At 36.7% G+C, this 19,839-nt stretch overlaps 1 protein-coding gene across 16 annotated transcripts in view; it reads left to right on the forward strand.

The window, feature by feature from the left end:
- Window positions 1-2,761, forward strand: part of smg (sterile alpha motif domain containing protein 4 smaug) — a 240,784-nt gene extending 238,023 nt beyond the window's left edge. For 10 of the 16 annotated variants that reach the window (XM_067121149.1, XM_067121150.1, XM_067121144.1 and 7 more), the window contains 2 exons: window positions 373-682; window positions 1,451-2,761. In XM_067121149.1, coding sequence (XP_066977250.1) covers window positions 373-682; window positions 1,451-1,771 — 631 coding nt within the window. In that variant the 3' untranslated portion in view covers window positions 1,772-2,761. The remainder of the gene's footprint in view (window positions 1-372; window positions 683-1,450) is intronic. The other 6 variants (XM_067121151.1, XM_067121152.1, XM_067121148.1 and 3 more) reach the window with 1 other exon arrangement.
- Window positions 2,762-19,839: the final 17,078 nt, after the last annotated feature.

The raw sequence follows: 19,839 nt of genomic DNA on the forward strand, positions 1-19,839 counted from the left end.
GAAACTTCTTGCCATATATAAATTTTGAAAATTGCTTCATCTCTTTTAACCACACATGTAACATTATTTTGCATTCATCATAAGGTTTAAAATGGTATTTATGGTTACAGTGATCTGGTTTAAGAAAATTAGTTTAGTTTTAATGGTTGATTTTTGAAAGATTGTTTACCTACTGTATGCTCAGCTGTAGAATTTAGCAGACATTACCATAGTAATATTTTGAATGTATTGATTGTTTAAAACCAAATCCACTTATAGGACTCTTCTGTGCTGGTCACAGTGTCCAGTATCAAAGTGGTTTTTGGTTTTTGTTTTTCCTTAGTTATCTAGACGCAAGAATACCTTTTAGCCGCACTTTTTTTTTTTTTTTAGATGGAGTCAGCAGTATGGTGGAGATGGGTTTGTTGGTGGATCATTCAGAGGCCCAAGAGTTAGCGGACAGCGTCATTCCCATATTCCTGCTGGACTTCTTATGGGAGGAAAAGGTTTTCCTACGCCACAACCACATCCATTATTTCCTCTTCCTCCCGCAGCAGCTGCAGCTGCTGCTGCCGCCAGCTTAGGTGGATTGATGAGCCCTCGCAATAGTTTGCCTGGCCTGCCATCTCTTGGGGTTGGTGGGCTGCTTTCCCCGCAACAGTTCCTTGCCAAACGGCCATCACTTCAGGAAACTCCATCAGAGGTAAATATTTTCATGGTTTTTACGTTAATATAAATGTTTTCAAGATAGTGATGCCAGGTATCCTTAATTCCTTGCAGAATATGTTTGTAAGGTAATCTTCACCAAGAGATGAAAGCCTGTACTCTTCCTAATTTTTATTCTACTAGGTGAATAGGCATGTTCAAGGCCTCTTATTATTCCATCTATTTTAACACATTCTGTCATCAATTCAGCGTTCATTTCTCAACTATTTTGGTTAGTGTTGTTGATGAGAAACCTATAACATTTTGATACTTTTCCAGATTTGACATACATTTGAATATACAGTAAATTTTCAGTTTATGGCAGAATATTCCTTGCATAATAAACCAAAACCATATTTTGCAGATACAGTATATTATCGAATTTCACTAATGATCTTGTTTGGATTTTTTCATAGTGTTCAGAGACATTAGTTTTGATTACTGTATATGGATTTAAAAGTTTTTCTCTAAATTCTGTTTGTATTTAAAGTGAACAGTATTTTTTGCTTATGCTTGAGTACGTATGTTTTAAATTTTGGCACTCCTTTCTGGTAGCACATTCTTTGGATGTTACATTTGGTGATTCCTGCTCATTAGTGTACGGTGTAGAAAATGAAGATTTCATGATGTGTGAGATTTTTGCTTAAAGAACTATGTATCATTGAGATGTATGTGTGTGTGTATGTTTATCTGTGTTTTTTGGTTATATATTCAATAAGAGATTTTACTAGATTATACTTACATTGCATCCTTTTCATTATAATAGCAGCTTCGACCGCACATCACTCTACAGAGAACAAGATCAGCTCCTTCCCGTCCTCATCAGTTGCCTCTAACAGGGCATGCACGCCCTGTCCCTCCACCAACTACGTCTTCATCATTAGCACCTGGCAGCGGTGGAAGTGGGTGTGGTGAAATGCGCATGGCTGGATCAACGGGAACCATACTAGAGCCTCACTTCTCACCGGCATCTTCCTATTCCAATTTAGGGCCTCCCCCTCCATCATCTCCAGATCTCGCAGATAACGAATTGACAGATCGTCTAGAATCACTCTGTCTTTCCGTTACTGAGCATGCTCTTGGTTGAGCATGCATTGTTGTCATCAAAGATCTCCATCCACAAACAAAAATATATTTATTGAATTATAATGGTATGATAATTTATGTTTAGAAAATTGAAGAAAGCTAGTCATATATTGTATAATTTTGATAGTTGTTTTTGAATTTAAAATTTTAATATGTAAAATTTCAAAAGATGTGGAAAGTGTGTGGAATCTGGTTTAAGTATTCAAATTAATCTCATTGTTGTTAATGGTAATCAGGCCATATTTTGTTGTATATGTACCTTACGAATTGACCCAAGAACTGCCTTAGTAGTTTTGCTAGATGAATCCTAATTAAAGCAAGAAGATCTTGCTTGTTCAAAAGATAGTGGATGTAGTTCTTATTTTGAGAGTTAAAGTAAATTTATATATAAAAATGAGATGTGCCTGCCATACTTTGGACCACAAGGAGAAATTTCATAAGCATATCCTTTGCTGTGCAGGGATGCCACATATCAAGCTGTGCTTGAGAGTGGCCTAGTAACTCCTCTGTGACCAAAAGTCGGCCATATATTTTTCTTTTTCGTATCCTTCCTTGTTCCCAATATCTTCACAGATGTGAGAAAGATGGGCTGATAAGTTTAATACCCCCAAATTTCTCATTTCTTTTAATTTATTATTTTAACTTTATTTATCTTTGTCTTCCTAGTGAATTTTTCCTAACTTTGTCACTATCGTATGAAAGGCCGTGAAAATGGCTGCACTTTAAGTACAGCAGCAACTTCACGCCTCCTCCACGCCAGCATGAGAGCTACTGTGTGGCATTATAATATAACAAAACTTACTGTCAATTGCATTTTTTAAGGAGTATTTATGCCCAGATCAGCTGTATATATATACTTTGCTTTATTTGCAATTGCTGTTATTTATAAAACATTGAATTTCAGTTGATTATGTTCTAAATTATATGGTGTGAAAGAATTGACTCATACACATTTATGTTTAATCATTACAGTAAATCAGTTTGAAACAAATTCCCATCTTCTTTCTATCCTTTGCTGTCTTTTGTAGGTTCTGTGGAAATTGGTGGCTTTCATAATCATTATTATTATTATTATTATTATTATTATTATTATTATTATTATTATTATTATTAAAAAAGAATGTACTTTCTAGCAACCAGCTTTGGATCTCACACTGTTATCATACAGTAACTTGAAAAACCAGCTTGTATTTCCCGTAATTTTGGAAAAAAAAGCTAAGGAATATACTGTTTGATGTATTATACACTCCGAGATTTATTTATACTAGTGTGTTCCTTCATTTATTCAAACCGTGTGTATAACAGCAGTTGGTATTGTCACTGGACTCCATGCATATTTTTGTTTATGGCTGTCACCTAGAAGTTTTTTTAATAGTACTTAGGTAATGGCTTGATAAGAAATCATTTTAGTGTCAGTTTCATAGTTTTCATTACACTTTCACATCATTAATCAAGACAGACTTCCTTATTGTTGTACATCACCTACAGTGTCTTGAGAACCAGGCTAGCAATGATACTCTTCCTTTTTATTTTTTAACCATCTGTATGCAGTGAATACTTTTGTATATTCTTGTTGGCAATGGAAACGAAATTGAGGCAGCAGTCATTATTTTTCAGATACATAGAAAGGAGTCCATAATTGTGAGTAAGTTAATCAACTATGTGGGCTTAATCTTGAAAAATTCAACTATAAATGCCTATAATAAATGTATGCATTAAGAAAATTAAAAAATAAGAGGAAGAAAGATACTGAAAAGAAAAGGCTGAGTGAACTCCAAAATTAATCTGCAGACCCACTTGAAATACTAAAACACCAAAGTGTCTGGGGAAACACAACCAGAGAAAATTCCACAGCCAGAAATGGAAAGGGAGAAACTATCATGGCTATGGAAGTTTTTAACTGCAGTTTTTGTAACCTTATAAGTTACCCATAGTTCCCTTGTTCGTAGTGACTTACTTGGAATTATCATAGACTTGATAGATATTGCGTTATTGTTAATCTTGATTACAATATCCTAAAACTACTGTACCGGACTTACAACAGTCTAGCTTTTGACCCTTGACAGATGCAAGTGCCAATCTTACATGAGTATACCAGTTTCGTTTTCAGCACAGCAGAGTGTTTCACTCCTTCCATTCACAATGTGCTATTTTTAGACCTTGAACCCCGTAGGAGCCTAATGCACCTATTTTTGTTATGTACTTTTTACCCATACCCATTTCTATCTTGCTTTCTGTTTGATCACTTCTTGATACTGCTGCAATTTTTGCCCTTCAATTAAAAACACATCTCATAACTAACACTGTGAGACTAGCCTGTTATTTTTGAGACAGACATTAAATATCCACAGCCTACAATATTTAACGTATCTTAACACTGGTTACCCGTTACACAGTAGTAGTAGTAGTAATAGTAGCAGTAGTAGTAGAAAGTAAATACTGTACAACTTCTCTTTTTATATTTCAAATACTTTATTATTGCATCCGTCAGTAGCATCTCTGTTTTGTATAATTTTGCTAACTAATGAGGCAGTAAACTCTACCATTGCACACTTCATGCAATGGATGATAGACACTTTACCAGCTATGACTACTTCCCTAGATATCACCACTGTCCCTGGAGCAGTGCCACTGATGTAATATGGAGACAATCCACTTCCTGGTCCGAGTCACAGATCACCCACTCCTAAGCATTAGCATTCTTTCTTGTCAGAGGCAAACTTTCAACTGTGAACAGTGCCACCTGCAGTGCCAGCAGACACTGAGGCTGTGTTCACTCACTGTCATTAATATTAGAAGTTTTCCATGTCTTCCCATCAAAGAGATATAGATCCACCTTTTAGCAGATATTTGAAGCTAGTGGGCTCAACATAGGTTATTCAGCAGTATTGCAGAGTAGGTTCCATCAGGGTGGGAATTTCCCAAGTCCTCAAGAGTCTTACAAAGTCTCCTTATGGGCCAATTCAGGAAATTTCTTGATTTCACATTGATGATGGTCTTTCTACTGGCATTTGCATCTTTGCAACGGGTCAACAAGATTCACCCACTATCTGGAAGGGTCACACACAAGAATATCATTTCCACCAGATTTTGTAGTGGAAATCCAAGCAGCAACTAGCCAGGGCCATTCTGCAGCCTTTTGCCATTCCTACCCTGTCTTCCATCACCAGGAATGAAAATGACCACTTGCTCTGTACAGGGAAGGTCATCAAGCTTCACCTAGACAGAAACTTCAGGGACAGGAGCTGCAGGCGGTTCTTTCCCACAGCAAAGAAGTAACAAGTCACTAAGATCATGGTCTCCTGGTAGATAAAGTAAGTAATTTAGACAGCCTACAGTATCAATCACTTCGAGTCTGCTTTTACTACCTTTTCTTCAAGAGACATTTCCCCTGAATGGGTGCGTTTTTTAAACAAACCTATCAAGCACCAAAGGAACTCCCTTCTCCCAGCCAATGAGTCTCACTGCTTTAAATACAGTTTACATGAAAAAAGAGATGAGTCCTACCCAAGGATCCAGATGATTCAAGCATAGCTTGACTGCCTATGTATGGCAAAGGAAATTCTGAGGTCATTTGGTACACAAATATTAGATATAAATGACTGATGGGTTGCGTGAAAACCAAATGCCAACTTATGGTGGTCTCACATTCATGTAATGACTGATGATAAGCCCAGATGTCAATTGCCTACCTTCAGTTGCTGGTAAAGTATGGAGTGTAATTCATAAAAACAGCATTGCAATGTTACTAGAGAGGAGTACGAAAGCAAGGTAGGGACTCTAAAATTTTACAGTCCAGGTAAAGTTGCCAAAGTAATCGATGTGGGGAATACCAGTGTCATTACTGTATTGTAAGTGTGGGATATGATCTTTAATGGAAGTATGGTAAGTTACCGAGTGAAAAAATTTGTCACTGATGTTGTTGGTTCTTACAAAGTTAATATTGGATTTCCCTTTGATAAATGCTTTTTTCTATGCACTGGATTATGCCCTTGAGGTTAAAGAAAACTGAACAACTTAATTAGGAGATATATATATATATATATATATATATATAGCCTATGTGTGTGTCTACATACGGCTAACCTTATAACAACGCATGTGTGAAAAAATACTAGCCTATAATACACACCATTGTTATCTTTGTGCCATCCAAAAATTTCCTTCAAGAAAATACTGCGAGGACTCAGTAAAAATAGAAACCTCTTTCTAACATTGGTGAAATTTATTGTTAATGTAAAATAACAATTTAAAAGGATATGATATCCCCTAACCCCTCAAGTTACCCTTACTCAAGTGGGTGATCAAGATGGCCTAGGGCGAGCTCCAGCTCGTACCCAAACTTGTTCGATTGTCATCAGGTAAATAATTATATGAAAAATTGTATAAAACCTTCGTGTGGGTATTACCGTTGACGGTTATTCGAAAGCAAACATTTTCCTACAAGACATTTTCAAGTCACGAACGGCTAAGTCTATTGGTATGTAAATACTTGAAATCCACAAACATTTTGACCACTACCCGATAACAGCTTCACTTTAATTCTACTAAAACTCCGAAAAGTCAAGTTTTTTTTTAGTCTTAGTAACATGTCATACCTGTTTCTAAATAGTACTTTGCAATATGCCGATATCGATATTTGAGAGCAAAAAACGCGAAACGATTCAGAAAGAAGAGAAGGAACTGAAGGGTACTGCCGACTGATTTGAACATTTCTCACAAGGTCGTCAAGGAGGAAGGACGAGTTGCTGCCAAAATAAGGTATGTTATGCATTGCTGTAGAAATATGGGTAAATAGTAATCTCCTTAGGTAATTCTACGGAGATATCGTTTGTTAACGGAATTTTAGGGTCGAACAACATATAAAAGGATGTATATAATGCAGTACAGGTGAGATAATTTGAGAAATTTACCATCTTTTGTTATGGTTTTTACGTTCATTCCCGAGGGGCTGGTACTAAACCGAGATGCGGTATCCTGCAACGCTTTTTTTAAAACCATATTCTGAAGTGTTTGTTTTATCATGTTAGCGAAGTAAGACCATATCAATTTTCTAATGTAGGAAAGTGAATCTTAGGTCTTTAGCAGGTAACTGGTTAGGCTTAGTCTTACTGGTTGTATAGAGTATCATTCACTTTAGATGTCAAGTGTTTTATTGAAGTAGGTAACCATCTCAGTGAAGTTAATTACGTTGCAAGATCATCAATATTTCGAGTCCGTCTAAACACGAAAAGTGAAAAAGGTTGTTCATTTTTTCAGCATTGTGAAAGTGAGGCGAATGCATCTCCGAGGTGCTTGAATTGCAACTAACCGTAGGCTAACTGCCAATGCAAGACAAGCGTTCCAGATTACTTGCTTAGTTCATTTTAACTAGTCTGACGGTGACATTATCCTACTCTTGCAATATCTCGGTCATCAGTGTCCGAGTTTTCATCTCTCCATTCATCAGCCTCTTAATTTTAGTCACTTCCAGAAGGATTCACAAATTTTTACTAACCACCTTCACGCTCATCTTTCGGCTCTGCCCCTCTTGGAACTTCCACATTCGATAAATCTACAAAATACTTTCTTCATCGACCAACCAAGGACTACATTTACTTCAGACAGCATCGCTCCATACTTCTGAGATCCAGTTGTGTGCTAACTGTCATTTGACAATGACTTCCCTGTGGAACAACTTATTCCTAAAATTCTTGCACCTCTTGATTTTCCATTCCTCTCTTACCCTATCTACCTTTCTGTATACCAGTCCATGAACTTCTCATATCATGCAAATGCACCATTAAACCTTTTAATTCCTTCGTCCAACCACTTGCCCTCCTTCACGCACAGGTACTCCGAGTTGTTTCTGTGACCCGATCAAGAACATTTACGTAGTCTTTACCTTAGCCTATATTTCATCCATTACCTCCTTAAATGCTTTTCTCTCTTATCAAAATCACTTGTCAGTTACATTTACGGCCAAGTTTGACCTTTTTATTATCTATCGTACCTTGTACTCATAACAAATAATGATCAGAAAATGTATATCTATAACACTCCTCTTCTGACCATTACATCTACAACTTGCTCTGAATTAGACACACACACGCGCATATATATATATATATATATATATATATATATATATATATATATATATATATATATATATATATATATATATATATATATATATATATATATAAGTACAATTGGAACAGACGTATATTTTTCTTCGCAGTGGAGTGCTTTAGCTTAATTACCTCATCCCAACCCAGTACTCGCTAGTAGAGGTAGAAGGTCACTGAGGTTATCATATATAGCCTACCTGGTTCAAGGACGTTATTTAATTTGTTTAAACTGAGGGATACCCAATGACATTTAATAGACCATGCACTTGGACAGCAGACGGGAAAAGACCGAACGGTTATAGCACTGTCATTTTACAATTTCTTTATAGATCAGAGGTGGATTTTCATGTTTGAAGCGTCTCGTATAGATTTTGAGAGTCGAACCTGCCATCAGGTGCATTCATTAAAGCTCGATTCAATCCCTTGACATTATAGCCACTTACTGGTTTAAATCCACCCACTTATCTACATCAGTAAAATACAACACTGAGTCAAGGGGACAATTGCCATTCATATGAACTGTTAGGCTAAATTGCACGCCATTGTGAACTGGCCAAACCGAAGGCTTCTCGCGCATTCTGGATTTATCCGGGTAAACATGGCTTGCTCAAAAGTAGTTCCGAGGATTTTACTTTTTAACTTATCAGGAGCTTGAGGGTACATGGTGATTATACCATACATCTCAGATATTATGTCCTGTGGCCATGATAATTACAGTAGATGCATTACCGTCTGAGGTGACTTCGCAGGTATGAATAACATCTGGGGATGAAAATTATACGAAAATATTAGATAATTACCCCTGGAGGCGCGGTCCCCAAATTCAACGTTTTCAGAATAGCACTGCACACTGCGCTGTCATAATTAGAAAATACATTGCCTGCAATGTAACATATAACAGTAAATATTTGCACGAGCGGGCACTTAACTGTGATTAAAGCTTTTCTTGAAAAACAACACTATCGTCACTTTCTGTAGGTTTATTTTTGGAGGCATTCCCATCGGCATTCATTAGGTTCAACAGGCTACTATCCTTTATTTGTTGTTTCTAGTTTACAGAATTATTCTTCAGCAACTAGTTCTCGTACTTTATGGACAAATGCCCTTAATTTCTTGTGGAGTGGTGTGAATAAGTTTTCTCAGCCTGAGTTCTCGGGAAAACTTAATCGTCTGGCTGTAGTGTAGTCTAGACAGCTGCGTGAGCTCAGAGTCTAATTATGCTTTTGGTAATGCCTGTACACTGCTGCAGGTGATTTCATAAAGATTTCTGTTTCATATTATTTATTGACCTCGTATGAATTTAATGCTTTCAATGCACCTCACGTGGCGCACTGTAGACATTAATAAGCTGTTTGCAGCAGCGTCCTTTCGGCCCCTACTCTACCCACTTTTGTTTATCTCCATTCCAGCTTCCTTTCTTCAGTCTTGCTTTTCAACCTCTCTAACTAGTACTTTTTAGATCATTATACATCATCTCTATTTTCTGAATCTACCTTTATGTCCAACCACCTATCTTTCCACTGTCCTTAAACGCTGAATAGCCGGAAGTGGCCCAGTGCCTGGCTTGACAGCCCAAATTTCATAAGATCGGTCAAATTAAAGATTCTTTATTGCGGCGATAAACGCTAACACATTTTATATTTACAGTTTTTTAACAGATCACAAACGAAGCTCACTTATGTTGGGCGCGACTTTATCATTCAGTAATTTATTTATTATTCTGTTGGCAACCTTATCAGAAGTAACTAGGCAAACCTTTATAATGGCTCTCACAGCACTCTTTCTGGTGATTATATATAAAATGGATATACCATGCTGCTATATCCATTCATTCTCAAAGCTACAGCTGTTTCAGCCTTTAAACCATGGCCTTCCTCTAGGCTACTCCACATTTACAATGGACTTAAATTCTAATTAATAGGAGAATTCAGCCGAAAAAATCGCTGAAACAATACGAAATCAAAATTAAAATGTAACGCGCTCTCTCAAAGTTCAGAAAAGGAAGATCAACAAACTTCACAGGCCAGTATGCTTCACTGTCAATCTCCCTGGCTCCGGAGAGAGCCCCAGAAGTAAATAGTCACTCAGCATCCAGTGGTTTGTAGATTTAAATTTGGGGGTGATGTGAAATCCTCTCAGTACGAACTGTGCTGAACGCAGAATCGCTGAAGATTTTTGTCTCTCTTTGGACTGTGAAATTTATGTTAATTTTCATTTTGTATTATTGTTTTTCAATCCATTTTTTGGGGGCGCTGCAGCCTCCTATATATCAGAATGTAGTTCCATCATAAATCTAGTGTGCTCCTGAAGAATTCAGTGCGATTTTGTGGACGCCAGTGCCTAGCACTATTTCCTCATATGGTAGGCTTGATGTCTTTTACGTCATTCTCAATTCGGTTAAGACGAAGAAAAATTGATTGACTTGGAAGGGATTTTTTTTTTTCATAGTGTTAAAATTATGTAGAACATAGGACAGTTAACCAAGGGTTTATAGAATAGCTTCATTATCCTCGTGGAGACAATTTTTGCAATGATGGTGCTCTCTCTCTCTCTCTCTCTCTCTCTCTCTCTCTCTCTCTCTCTCTCTCTCTCTCTCTCCTCTCTCTCTCTCAAGTCGCAGAGTTTTGATCAGTACCCATAGTAACCGACCATGTTATGCTTATAACATTCCGCTTTAGACGGTTATGTAATTATAAATGCATTATCAGTGTGGGGTCACATTGTTGTTACAACAACACGCTGTGTAGAGTGGCGCTGATCTTGCTCACATCCGCATTCTTATCGGCACTTAGACTTTTAATCACTTTAGAAGACAGATCTTCGAAACTGGCAACGCTCGGTAGTGTTGCTTAAAATATATTTCTGTAAACCCGTCCTTCCTCCCTTCCATATACCCGCACAAGAGCAAAGGGATAATGTGTGTTCGGCTTAAGATTTTTTTATCTTTTTAATAGGCCTATGGACAAGTCCTAATGTACCTGGATCCCCAGACTTTGACTTTGAATAATCCTACTAAGAAGCAATATAATTCGAACCTTTGAGAGATTAAAAGATCAGAATTGGCACTGCACGATTATGAGAGAATGAGAGTTCGAAAATGGCAACACGTGGTGTGAGGCTTTTAGTTCGAATTAGGCAATGCAAAAAGACCACAATGTGTGAATTTTAGTTAGAAATAGGCAGTGCTAAAAGACCATGTGTGAGAATGAAAGATCGAAACAGGCAATGCGATGAGACCATTATATGAGCATGAAAGTTCGAATTAGGCAATACAAGAAGACCACGATGTGAGACTGATGGATCGAAATAGGCAACGCAGGATCATGATGTGAGAATGATACTTTGAATAAAGCAATGCAAAAAAGGCCATTGTGTTTGCGTGAAAGTTCGAAATATGCAAAGCAATGTGAGGATGAAAGTTCAAAACGTGGAATGCAAAGATACCATGACGTACTGAGGAAAGCTCGAAAAAGGGCAATATTAAAGATCATGATGTAAGAAAGGGAGCACCTTCCACATTACTATCAGAAAAAACATTACATAAAAATGTACACCGGTTCTGCACAGACCATTAAGAGGAATTGTTTCATTTATTAATATATATATATATATATATATATATATATATATATATATATATATATATATATATATGTATGTATATATATATATATATATATATATATATATATATATATATATATATATATATATTAGTCTGCTTTGAGTCGAGTTCTGGTACACCTGGAGTGGGAGACACCCATTTGCCCAGTGTTCTGGTTACTAATATTTGTAGACCGCAAAAGCTTGTATGGAATTTTGCTGAATTCAATATAATTCATCTTTGACCCTCAGTAACTTCTAAAATACTGAAGACTGAACTTCGAAACTGGCAACGCGATAGGTTCATGAAAGGATAACGAAAGTTCCACAGCGCTACCTAAGTCTCGCCAGTGCCTCTCCCCACCCACCCTCTTAGCTTCACATGAAAAAAAAGTACTCGATAGGCTTCCTTACTTGCATCAAGGCATATTTATATGATTCAGAGGGCCAAAAATGCCATTTTTCTGAAACGACTTGACGAATGAGGACCCAACATGCAAATTTGGACTATCTTATTTAATCATTGTGCATGCAAGTGAAATGCTTTGAATGTCCCTATTTATGTATTAATGTGCATATGAAACTAGCCAAAATTAAGAGAAAACTCAGCATGTTATGAGAGAGAGAGAGAAAATCACCCGGTGAGGGCATAAGTCTAGTGAAATGTATATATATTACTCTACAACGAAAACCAGGATTTGTGCATCACATTCCCAGCAAAAATTTGCCCTTACATTTAATCCTGTCACTGGTTTTAAATGTTCTGAAGAGTTTTTTTTTTAAACGAAACCTTCATAACGCTGCATTCAAGTTATTTGAATGGAACCACTTAGTCCCAGCTTAGAAGCTTCTCGAAACACACTCCCTCCGAGTGTTCTGGGACATGAAATGCGGTTCATGAATAGTCTCTAAATGGCAGCGGAAATAGATTCCTAATGGCATCACGCACCCTTTGCCGGTAATTATGTCCTTAGCTGAATTCTTAGTGTAATCATGATCTTATCGCTCTTATTGCTTGCTATAGCAGGTTTTGGCAGATTAGTAAGATCAACACAACGCACCAGTCCACCACAAGCTGTCGTTGGACGAGGACACCGAGTTTGACATTTTAAAAAAAGGATATCTTGACCTGCAAGAGCTGATAACGTCTATGGACACCCTTGGTTTTGCCCAGCACCGTCCACAATTGTCGTAACTGATTACGGTACATACCTTCGCTCATATACAGAACTTTGATTTGAACACCATTAGGACAATGAAAGGATTGCTAATCTGTCTCGCTTTCGGGTTTGTGTTATCGCTACTAGCAGGATCAGTATCATCAGGCAGCTTCCTTTGCCGACGCTTGATGATATCCCTCTCCCGTCTATCCGCGGGAGCCCGACAGAACGAAAGCAGAATTATTGCTCCGAGTTTACCCAGGATGATGGCGATCGTGAATTGTGGAGGTTCCTGTTCTGGGGTGGGATGGTGTAACGTCTTCTGCCTCGGGCCTCCCTCCTCCACCAAAACCTACACCAACTGTTTCCTCTACAAGATGTACGTTGTGGGTGCGTACAAAGAGGTGAACACACTGGATGCCGTCGAGTGTTTTACCGAAAATCTCAATGACTACGCACTTGGGTCAGCCATACAAGGGGTCCCGCCCCCTTCCTTAGCCGCCACGAGAATTCCGCAGAATTTGGTAGACGGAGTTTATAAGTATGGGGACATAGGTGACTGTTACTTCAGCGGCGACTATTTCAACCCCTTTTTCAAAGTGGACATGGGCAGCGTGAAGCCTGTTCACAGAGTCATGTTTGTACTACAAGACGGCAATTTGGCGTCATGTTACATCAACATCGAAGTTCTCGTGGGAGTGGCCGACTTGCCAGAGGCACAATTTTCGTCGTACAGGTTGTTTGGATATCACCCCGGACCATCGCAATCTGGACAAGAAGTCGTCTTTCAACAATCGGACCCGGTCATGGCTCGATATGTTGTTTTTCGCCGCTGGAGTGATGTTGCAGCCTGCAGTCCTGATGGCGCTTTCAATAACTGGTGCTTTATTCAGATCTGTCACATTGAGATAAGTTAGTGTTCTGGTTCAGTTCAAAACGTCCGTGTGGTGGAAAATTCTGAGACAAGAATAAGAAAGTGTTTTTGCCTGTGTGATATTCATTGCATATTGCCTAACATAACCCATTTATGACTCTGATGTAGTTATTCATGCCTCGTGATGTATCTCAACCAAGTCACTTGCATGTAGTCCTTTCTAGAGGGTAATTAGTATATTCAGTGTAAAAGAATACTTGCTGGTACTGTATAGTGGAATGTGCTTTCATTTTATGTTCACAAGTCTTTATTACACTCCAGTTACATTTTGCATAATGCTGTAGCTTTTAAATTGTAAGTAAGTGACAGCTCCTTGCAGTGTTTCCAGTAAGAGTTATTGTGTTGCACGTTTGTATTCGTATATCAAGTTATGGAATTGGTTATGCTTCTCATAAATGTAACTAACCAAAGTGTCTTTTATTTCACTAAAAAAAATCACACAGATCAGCTTTCCTTTAAGGAAGAACAAGAATAACAGCCAAAACTCATGGGGACAAAAGAAGTTGATAAAATTAGTAAATACTGGTTAACAATAAGGCTAAAGATTATGGAAGAACTAAAGGAACGTGTGTTAGTGTCACATGTGATCGCATGGATATCTAACTATCTATCTATCTATCTATCTATATATATATATATATATATATATATATATATATATATATATATATATATATATATATATATACACGTATATATACATATATATATGTATATATACATACACATTTATATATATATATATATATATATATATATATATATAAATATATATGTATGTATGTATGTATGTATGTGTGTATGTATGTATGTATGTATATATATGGAACGTAATGAATATATAAATAAGGGCAAATGCCACGAAGGGAAATTGAAACCACGTTGTTTCACTTTCCTTCGTGGCATTTTTTTATATATATATATATATATATATATATATATATATATATATATATATATATATATATATATATATATATGCGCTTACTGGAGGTACAGATGATAAACGGAAGTTAGTAAGACAGGGCAATGAATGTTGTTTTGGATGGTGGCAGAATGGAAGCCGCTCATTTAGACAGGCATTTGGTAATAAATCTAATGAATGATGGTAAGATTAAAGAAGAGGCGAGTCACAGAATGGAAGTCAGCAGGGTAAATGCAAAAGATCTAGAAGAAAAACTGGAATGTTAACTGAGGTCAGGGGTGGAATGTGTGAAGGAACTGTTGAGCAAACTTTCTTCGTAGCACTGAAAAACGGAAAATGTTTTGTTTTCCTAGTACATGTGGTGTAAGAAGGATTGAAAAGGGCTATAAATGTGGAAGTACAAAGAAATGGTAAAACATTTTAGCGTTGATGAAAGACTTAAAAGTTTGTTTTGCGAGTTTTGACTAGAAAGGATGGAGGACGATACGTTGGGGAAAATTTTAAAGTATGGAAGCTTTGGGAGGAAGAACTGGAGAGTGCTGGAAAGAATGGGGGAAGAGGTATTAGACTGATATGGCTTCAATATAAAAAAAAAAAGAAGTGGGTGGAGCAGTTAAGTGATGTATGTGACAATAGCGGTTATCTTTTCCTCTGAAGAGTATTGCTCAAGAAATAAATTATTGTGTCGAATAAAGGTGTCCAAAACAAGCCCGCAAGAAAAGTTTGTTCGCTGGCTTTTGAAAAGCTAGGAAATACTGATGAATGCAAGGTATTACTCATTCCGGCAGTTAATGCATTGGTACACTGATCAAACCAGGGTACTACTACTTCATTCTTCTTTCATTTGACGGGCAAAGTAAACAGATAAACTTCACGGAAAGTGAGAGTTAAGAAAAACTTGCTAAGCTCTTCAGTAGAAAATGGAAGTGTTACATTGTTTCAAGCCTATATGGAAATGAGATGGAGATCTCTCTCCCAGAAACCCTACAGACAAATGAGTTCTAGGCATTTTTTCAAGTGAGGAAACAGGTTAAAATAGACTTGGAATGAAACAAGCAAAAAAACAAAAAAAAAAAAAAAACTCGTTACGAGCACTACATTTGCTCATTTTTTGGGTCAGACACTGAAATAGTTGAACATTCTCTTGACCCCTCCGTATTAGACCATCTAATAAACAAGGTCCCATAAAAAAAAAGTCCTATTCAGATAGTGAAAAAATGGCATGTGTAAAATTGTCATGCAAATCCAATGAGATTAATAATTTTTCGAATGTCGTTGAGAAGACTTCCAAAATTAAACCTGGGGATAATGATGATAGGATTGTTTTCCAGGAGACTTTCCTCTCAGTTAACTGGCCTCTTGAACAAATATTTGCCGTTAAATGCTAAGTTATTTGAATAGCTTTATTTGTTTATTTATTTTGTATTTTGAGTCGTAAATTGTCGCATAGACGAATAACGTATCCGGTATTGGAAAATATCTCACGTAGTGTTGTCTTTTCACGTAATGTACTTCGTAATTATGACGGCGCAGCGTGCAGTAGTATTCTGAAAACGTCGAATTTATTTGTGGACTGCGCCTTCAAGAGGTTAATGTGATACTCCACCCCCCCCCCAAAAAAAAAAACAATGTTTATAATCAGTGAATTCAGCCGAGACAGCCTCTCGTCTTAATATCTTGGGCATATAACAATACTTGAATATGCGGACATAAACTACTGTATGCGCCTACAAGCTCTTCAGAAGTTAAAAAAAAAAGAACCCTGTCAAAGTACATTTGAGCAAGACATATTTGCCTGGATGAATCCAGATTACACGATAAGCCTTCGGTGTGACCAGTGCACAATGGCGTGTTGTGTAGCCGAGTATAGTTCATATGAACGACAATTGTTTCTTTTACGCAGTGTTTTACTTTACTGATGTCGATTAGTAAGCAGGTTCAAGACAATACGTGGCTGGATTTTCTCTGTCCTGTAATGTCAAGGGAATCAATAGAGCTTGGATGAACGTACCTAATGGCAGGTTACTCTCGAAAGCTATACTGGAAGTTTCAAATACGAAATTTCACCTCTCTGATCTATAAAGAAAGCTTTAAATGACAATGCTAAAAACCGTTCGTTAAGGAATGATAGTTGAGCTATGAAGTAGAGTAGTTGCTTCTGCGGTTAAGCCCCTCCCATCTATCCTTTTGCTGTCTGTTGCCCATGTGCCTGGTCTATTAAAAAAGTCATTAGGTTATCAAGGTCATTGAGTATCTCCTATTTCAAAGAGTTAAATAACTTCCATAGTCCCATGAACCTGGTACATAACCCCAGTGACCATAATCTCTACTAGCGTCTATTGGGTTGGGGTGAGGTTATTAAGCTAAAACACTCCGCTACGAAGAAAGATGTACAGTAAGTCTATTCCACTTCGTACATACATATATCCGTCGAATTCAGAGCAAGTTGAGAAAAGGAGTCTTATAGATATAAATTATCTGATTATTATTTGGCTGGACTGAAAGGTAAGATCTATTGTAGATGATAGTTTAAATTGCAGAGAAAAGGGATAATATTTGGCTGCAAATGTAACTGATAAGTAATTTTGTTACGTGAGAAAAACATTTAAGGAGGTAACGTATGAAATGTGGGTCGGGGTTAAAAACTCTGTAAATATATCTGTGGGTTTAAGAGGGTAGATGAGGAATTTTAAAAAGTTCAATGGTACAACTACATGACAGGTGGGAAGTTCATGGACAGGTATACAGAAGGATAGATAGGGTAAGAGAGGAAAAGAAAATACAAATGAGCAAGAGTTTTAGGAATAAGTTGTTCTACAGGGAAGTAATTGCAGAAAGAAAGTCAAAGCACAATTGGATCTCAGAACAATGGAGTGATGATGTCTGAAGTGAATGTAGTCCTTGGTCGATGAAGAAAGTATTTTGCATGTCTGCGTGTGCAAAATGTTTTGAGGTAATGGGTGAGAGGAATAATCATTGTGCCACTGTACAAAGGTAAAGATGAAGGAGGGCATTGTGAGAATTGTAAGAGCATAACATTGCCTAGTACGCAACGCGAGATGTGTGGTAGGACTGTGACTGAGAAAGGATAGATATGGGAGGAACAGTGTGTGGTTAGACAACGAGGAAGGTGTGAAGGTCAAGTGTTCTGTTATGAAATGTTTATGTGAAAAGCGTTTCAATAAAGATTAAACCCTATGATAAAAACGATGGCACACAAGACAAGCTGATATAAACAATTTAACCCTGTGGTGTTAGAATACGTAGACGGCAACGGATGGTTTGAAGTAAAAGTAGGCCTAAGCCTGAGACAGGGCTGGGCTCTCTCTCTCTCTCTCTCTCTCTCTCTCTCTCTCTCTCTAAATAATATATATATATATATATATATATATATATATATATATATATATATATATATATATATATATATATATATATATATATATATATATATGTGTGTGTGTGTGTGTGTGTGTATGTATATAGCCTATATATATATATATATATATATATATATATATATATATATATATATATATATATATATATATATATATATATCTATATTACGTTTCAGAATGCAGAAACTTATTGCCGAATTCTTTTGAAGGTAATGCGTCCATCATATACACTTGAACTAAAAGGTAGCGTTAACCATAATAAACAGGTGCTTAAAGGAAAAAGGTGTTAAAGTATTTTCAGTGATGATGAACGCTCTTAATAATAAACATTTTTATGAGTTTAAAAGACTTTATCCACAGATCATTTGTGTTATATGTTTAATCGATAGCCAGTAGCATTTACTGATTAAAAACAAATATTGAAGGATAGAAAGTTTAATTTTCTCGCTGCTACTGAAATCTTATCGACTACTGGCAATGGCTACTGGTCAGGTGACGTTGACGACCATATACAATTTAGATGTCATTTGATCATTAAACTCCAGTGCCTATTCCTATTCAGTCTTTGCATTCATCTAGTTTTGATAATACTTTTAGAACTTCAAAATAGCCATAAAACTGAGCCATAACGATTGCGGCACTCGTTCAGTAGGAGCCAAGAAAGTGGAAAAATGCTTTCTTTTTTTTCAGTCCTCTTTAGGTTAGGTTCTTTCCTAATTTGACAGGATTTTTCCCGTCTGACCAATTATTTCATTTCTATTTCCTTCTGGAGTTTTATACTAAATGTGATCGCCAGTTGGAGGGTAGGTTTAAAAAAAAAAATTAATAGGTAAATATAAGGAGGAACGAAAATGAAAACATTGTCACTGCAGGATCTCTAACAATTGAGGAAAAAAAGTTAAAACTGTAGACTAATAATATCACTGAATGGGCTGATTCCTTTAAAGAAATACCTTTAGCTCAGTTTTAGCAAAGTATGTCAGATTTATCATAGTCTGAGGTTTTGAAAAATTAATTTCACTAAAAAAGCTTGCAATATTTCTCGATATTAATACCAAAACTTATGTTACTACTAAAAATGACTGAAAACTCTACAAAGCGTAGACTTACTCTGGTATACACAATTTAGGCCGAAGGCCAATCGCTGGAACCTGGGAGGTCATTCAGCGCTAAAAGGAAAACTGAGAGTAAGAGGTTTAAAAGGTGTAACAAGAGGAAAACATCGCATTTCAAATACGAAAAATTGTTAGAAGAGGGTGGACAGTAAGATGGGAGAAAGAATATGAATGGAGGTACAGTACAAGGAATGAAGGGCGTTGCAGCTATGGGGCAAAGGGACGCTGCAAAGAACCTTTTTACTGAAGTCTGAAGGAAACTTTTAGATTAATGTTAAAAGATACATGAAATTTTAAAAAAAGTTATTATCGAATGTAAAAATAAGAGAAAAATCTAGTAATTGGCATAAAAAATAACTTAAGATAAAATTTTGAAGCGACATGGTGGTCATGCAGTATTTCGTAAAATTGTATAAATTTTGGTATATTTTTTGTGTTATGATAGAAATATGATGTTAAAACTTCTCCGTCTTAAGTATCTAAGTTCTTTCCAGTCTATATATTGTGGGTTTTGGCGCACAAGAGTTCTCTTATAAAATCTGTTGCAGTACAATAATTCACGAACATCTCGCATTTATTTTGAATATTCAGCTGGAAAACAGTTATTTAACCCTCTCTTAATTGAAGCTTATTAGACCCAACAGGCGTCCTTGAAAAAAAGTGAAATCAAATTTATAAATGATATTTTAGAGTCAAAAGTTTTTTTTTCGAAATACTGATCACCCCAAAAACCGAATGTAGATGGCGATGGCGCCACTTGTCTCACAAGGATTACGTCACAAAAATTCATGGACGACTAAACTATAGTTTCCTCATTC

Source organism: Macrobrachium rosenbergii, chromosome 19 (genome assembly GCF_040412425.1).
Source record: "Macrobrachium rosenbergii isolate ZJJX-2024 chromosome 19, ASM4041242v1, whole genome shotgun sequence".
Lineage (NCBI taxonomy): Eukaryota > Metazoa > Arthropoda > Malacostraca > Decapoda > Palaemonidae > Macrobrachium > Macrobrachium rosenbergii.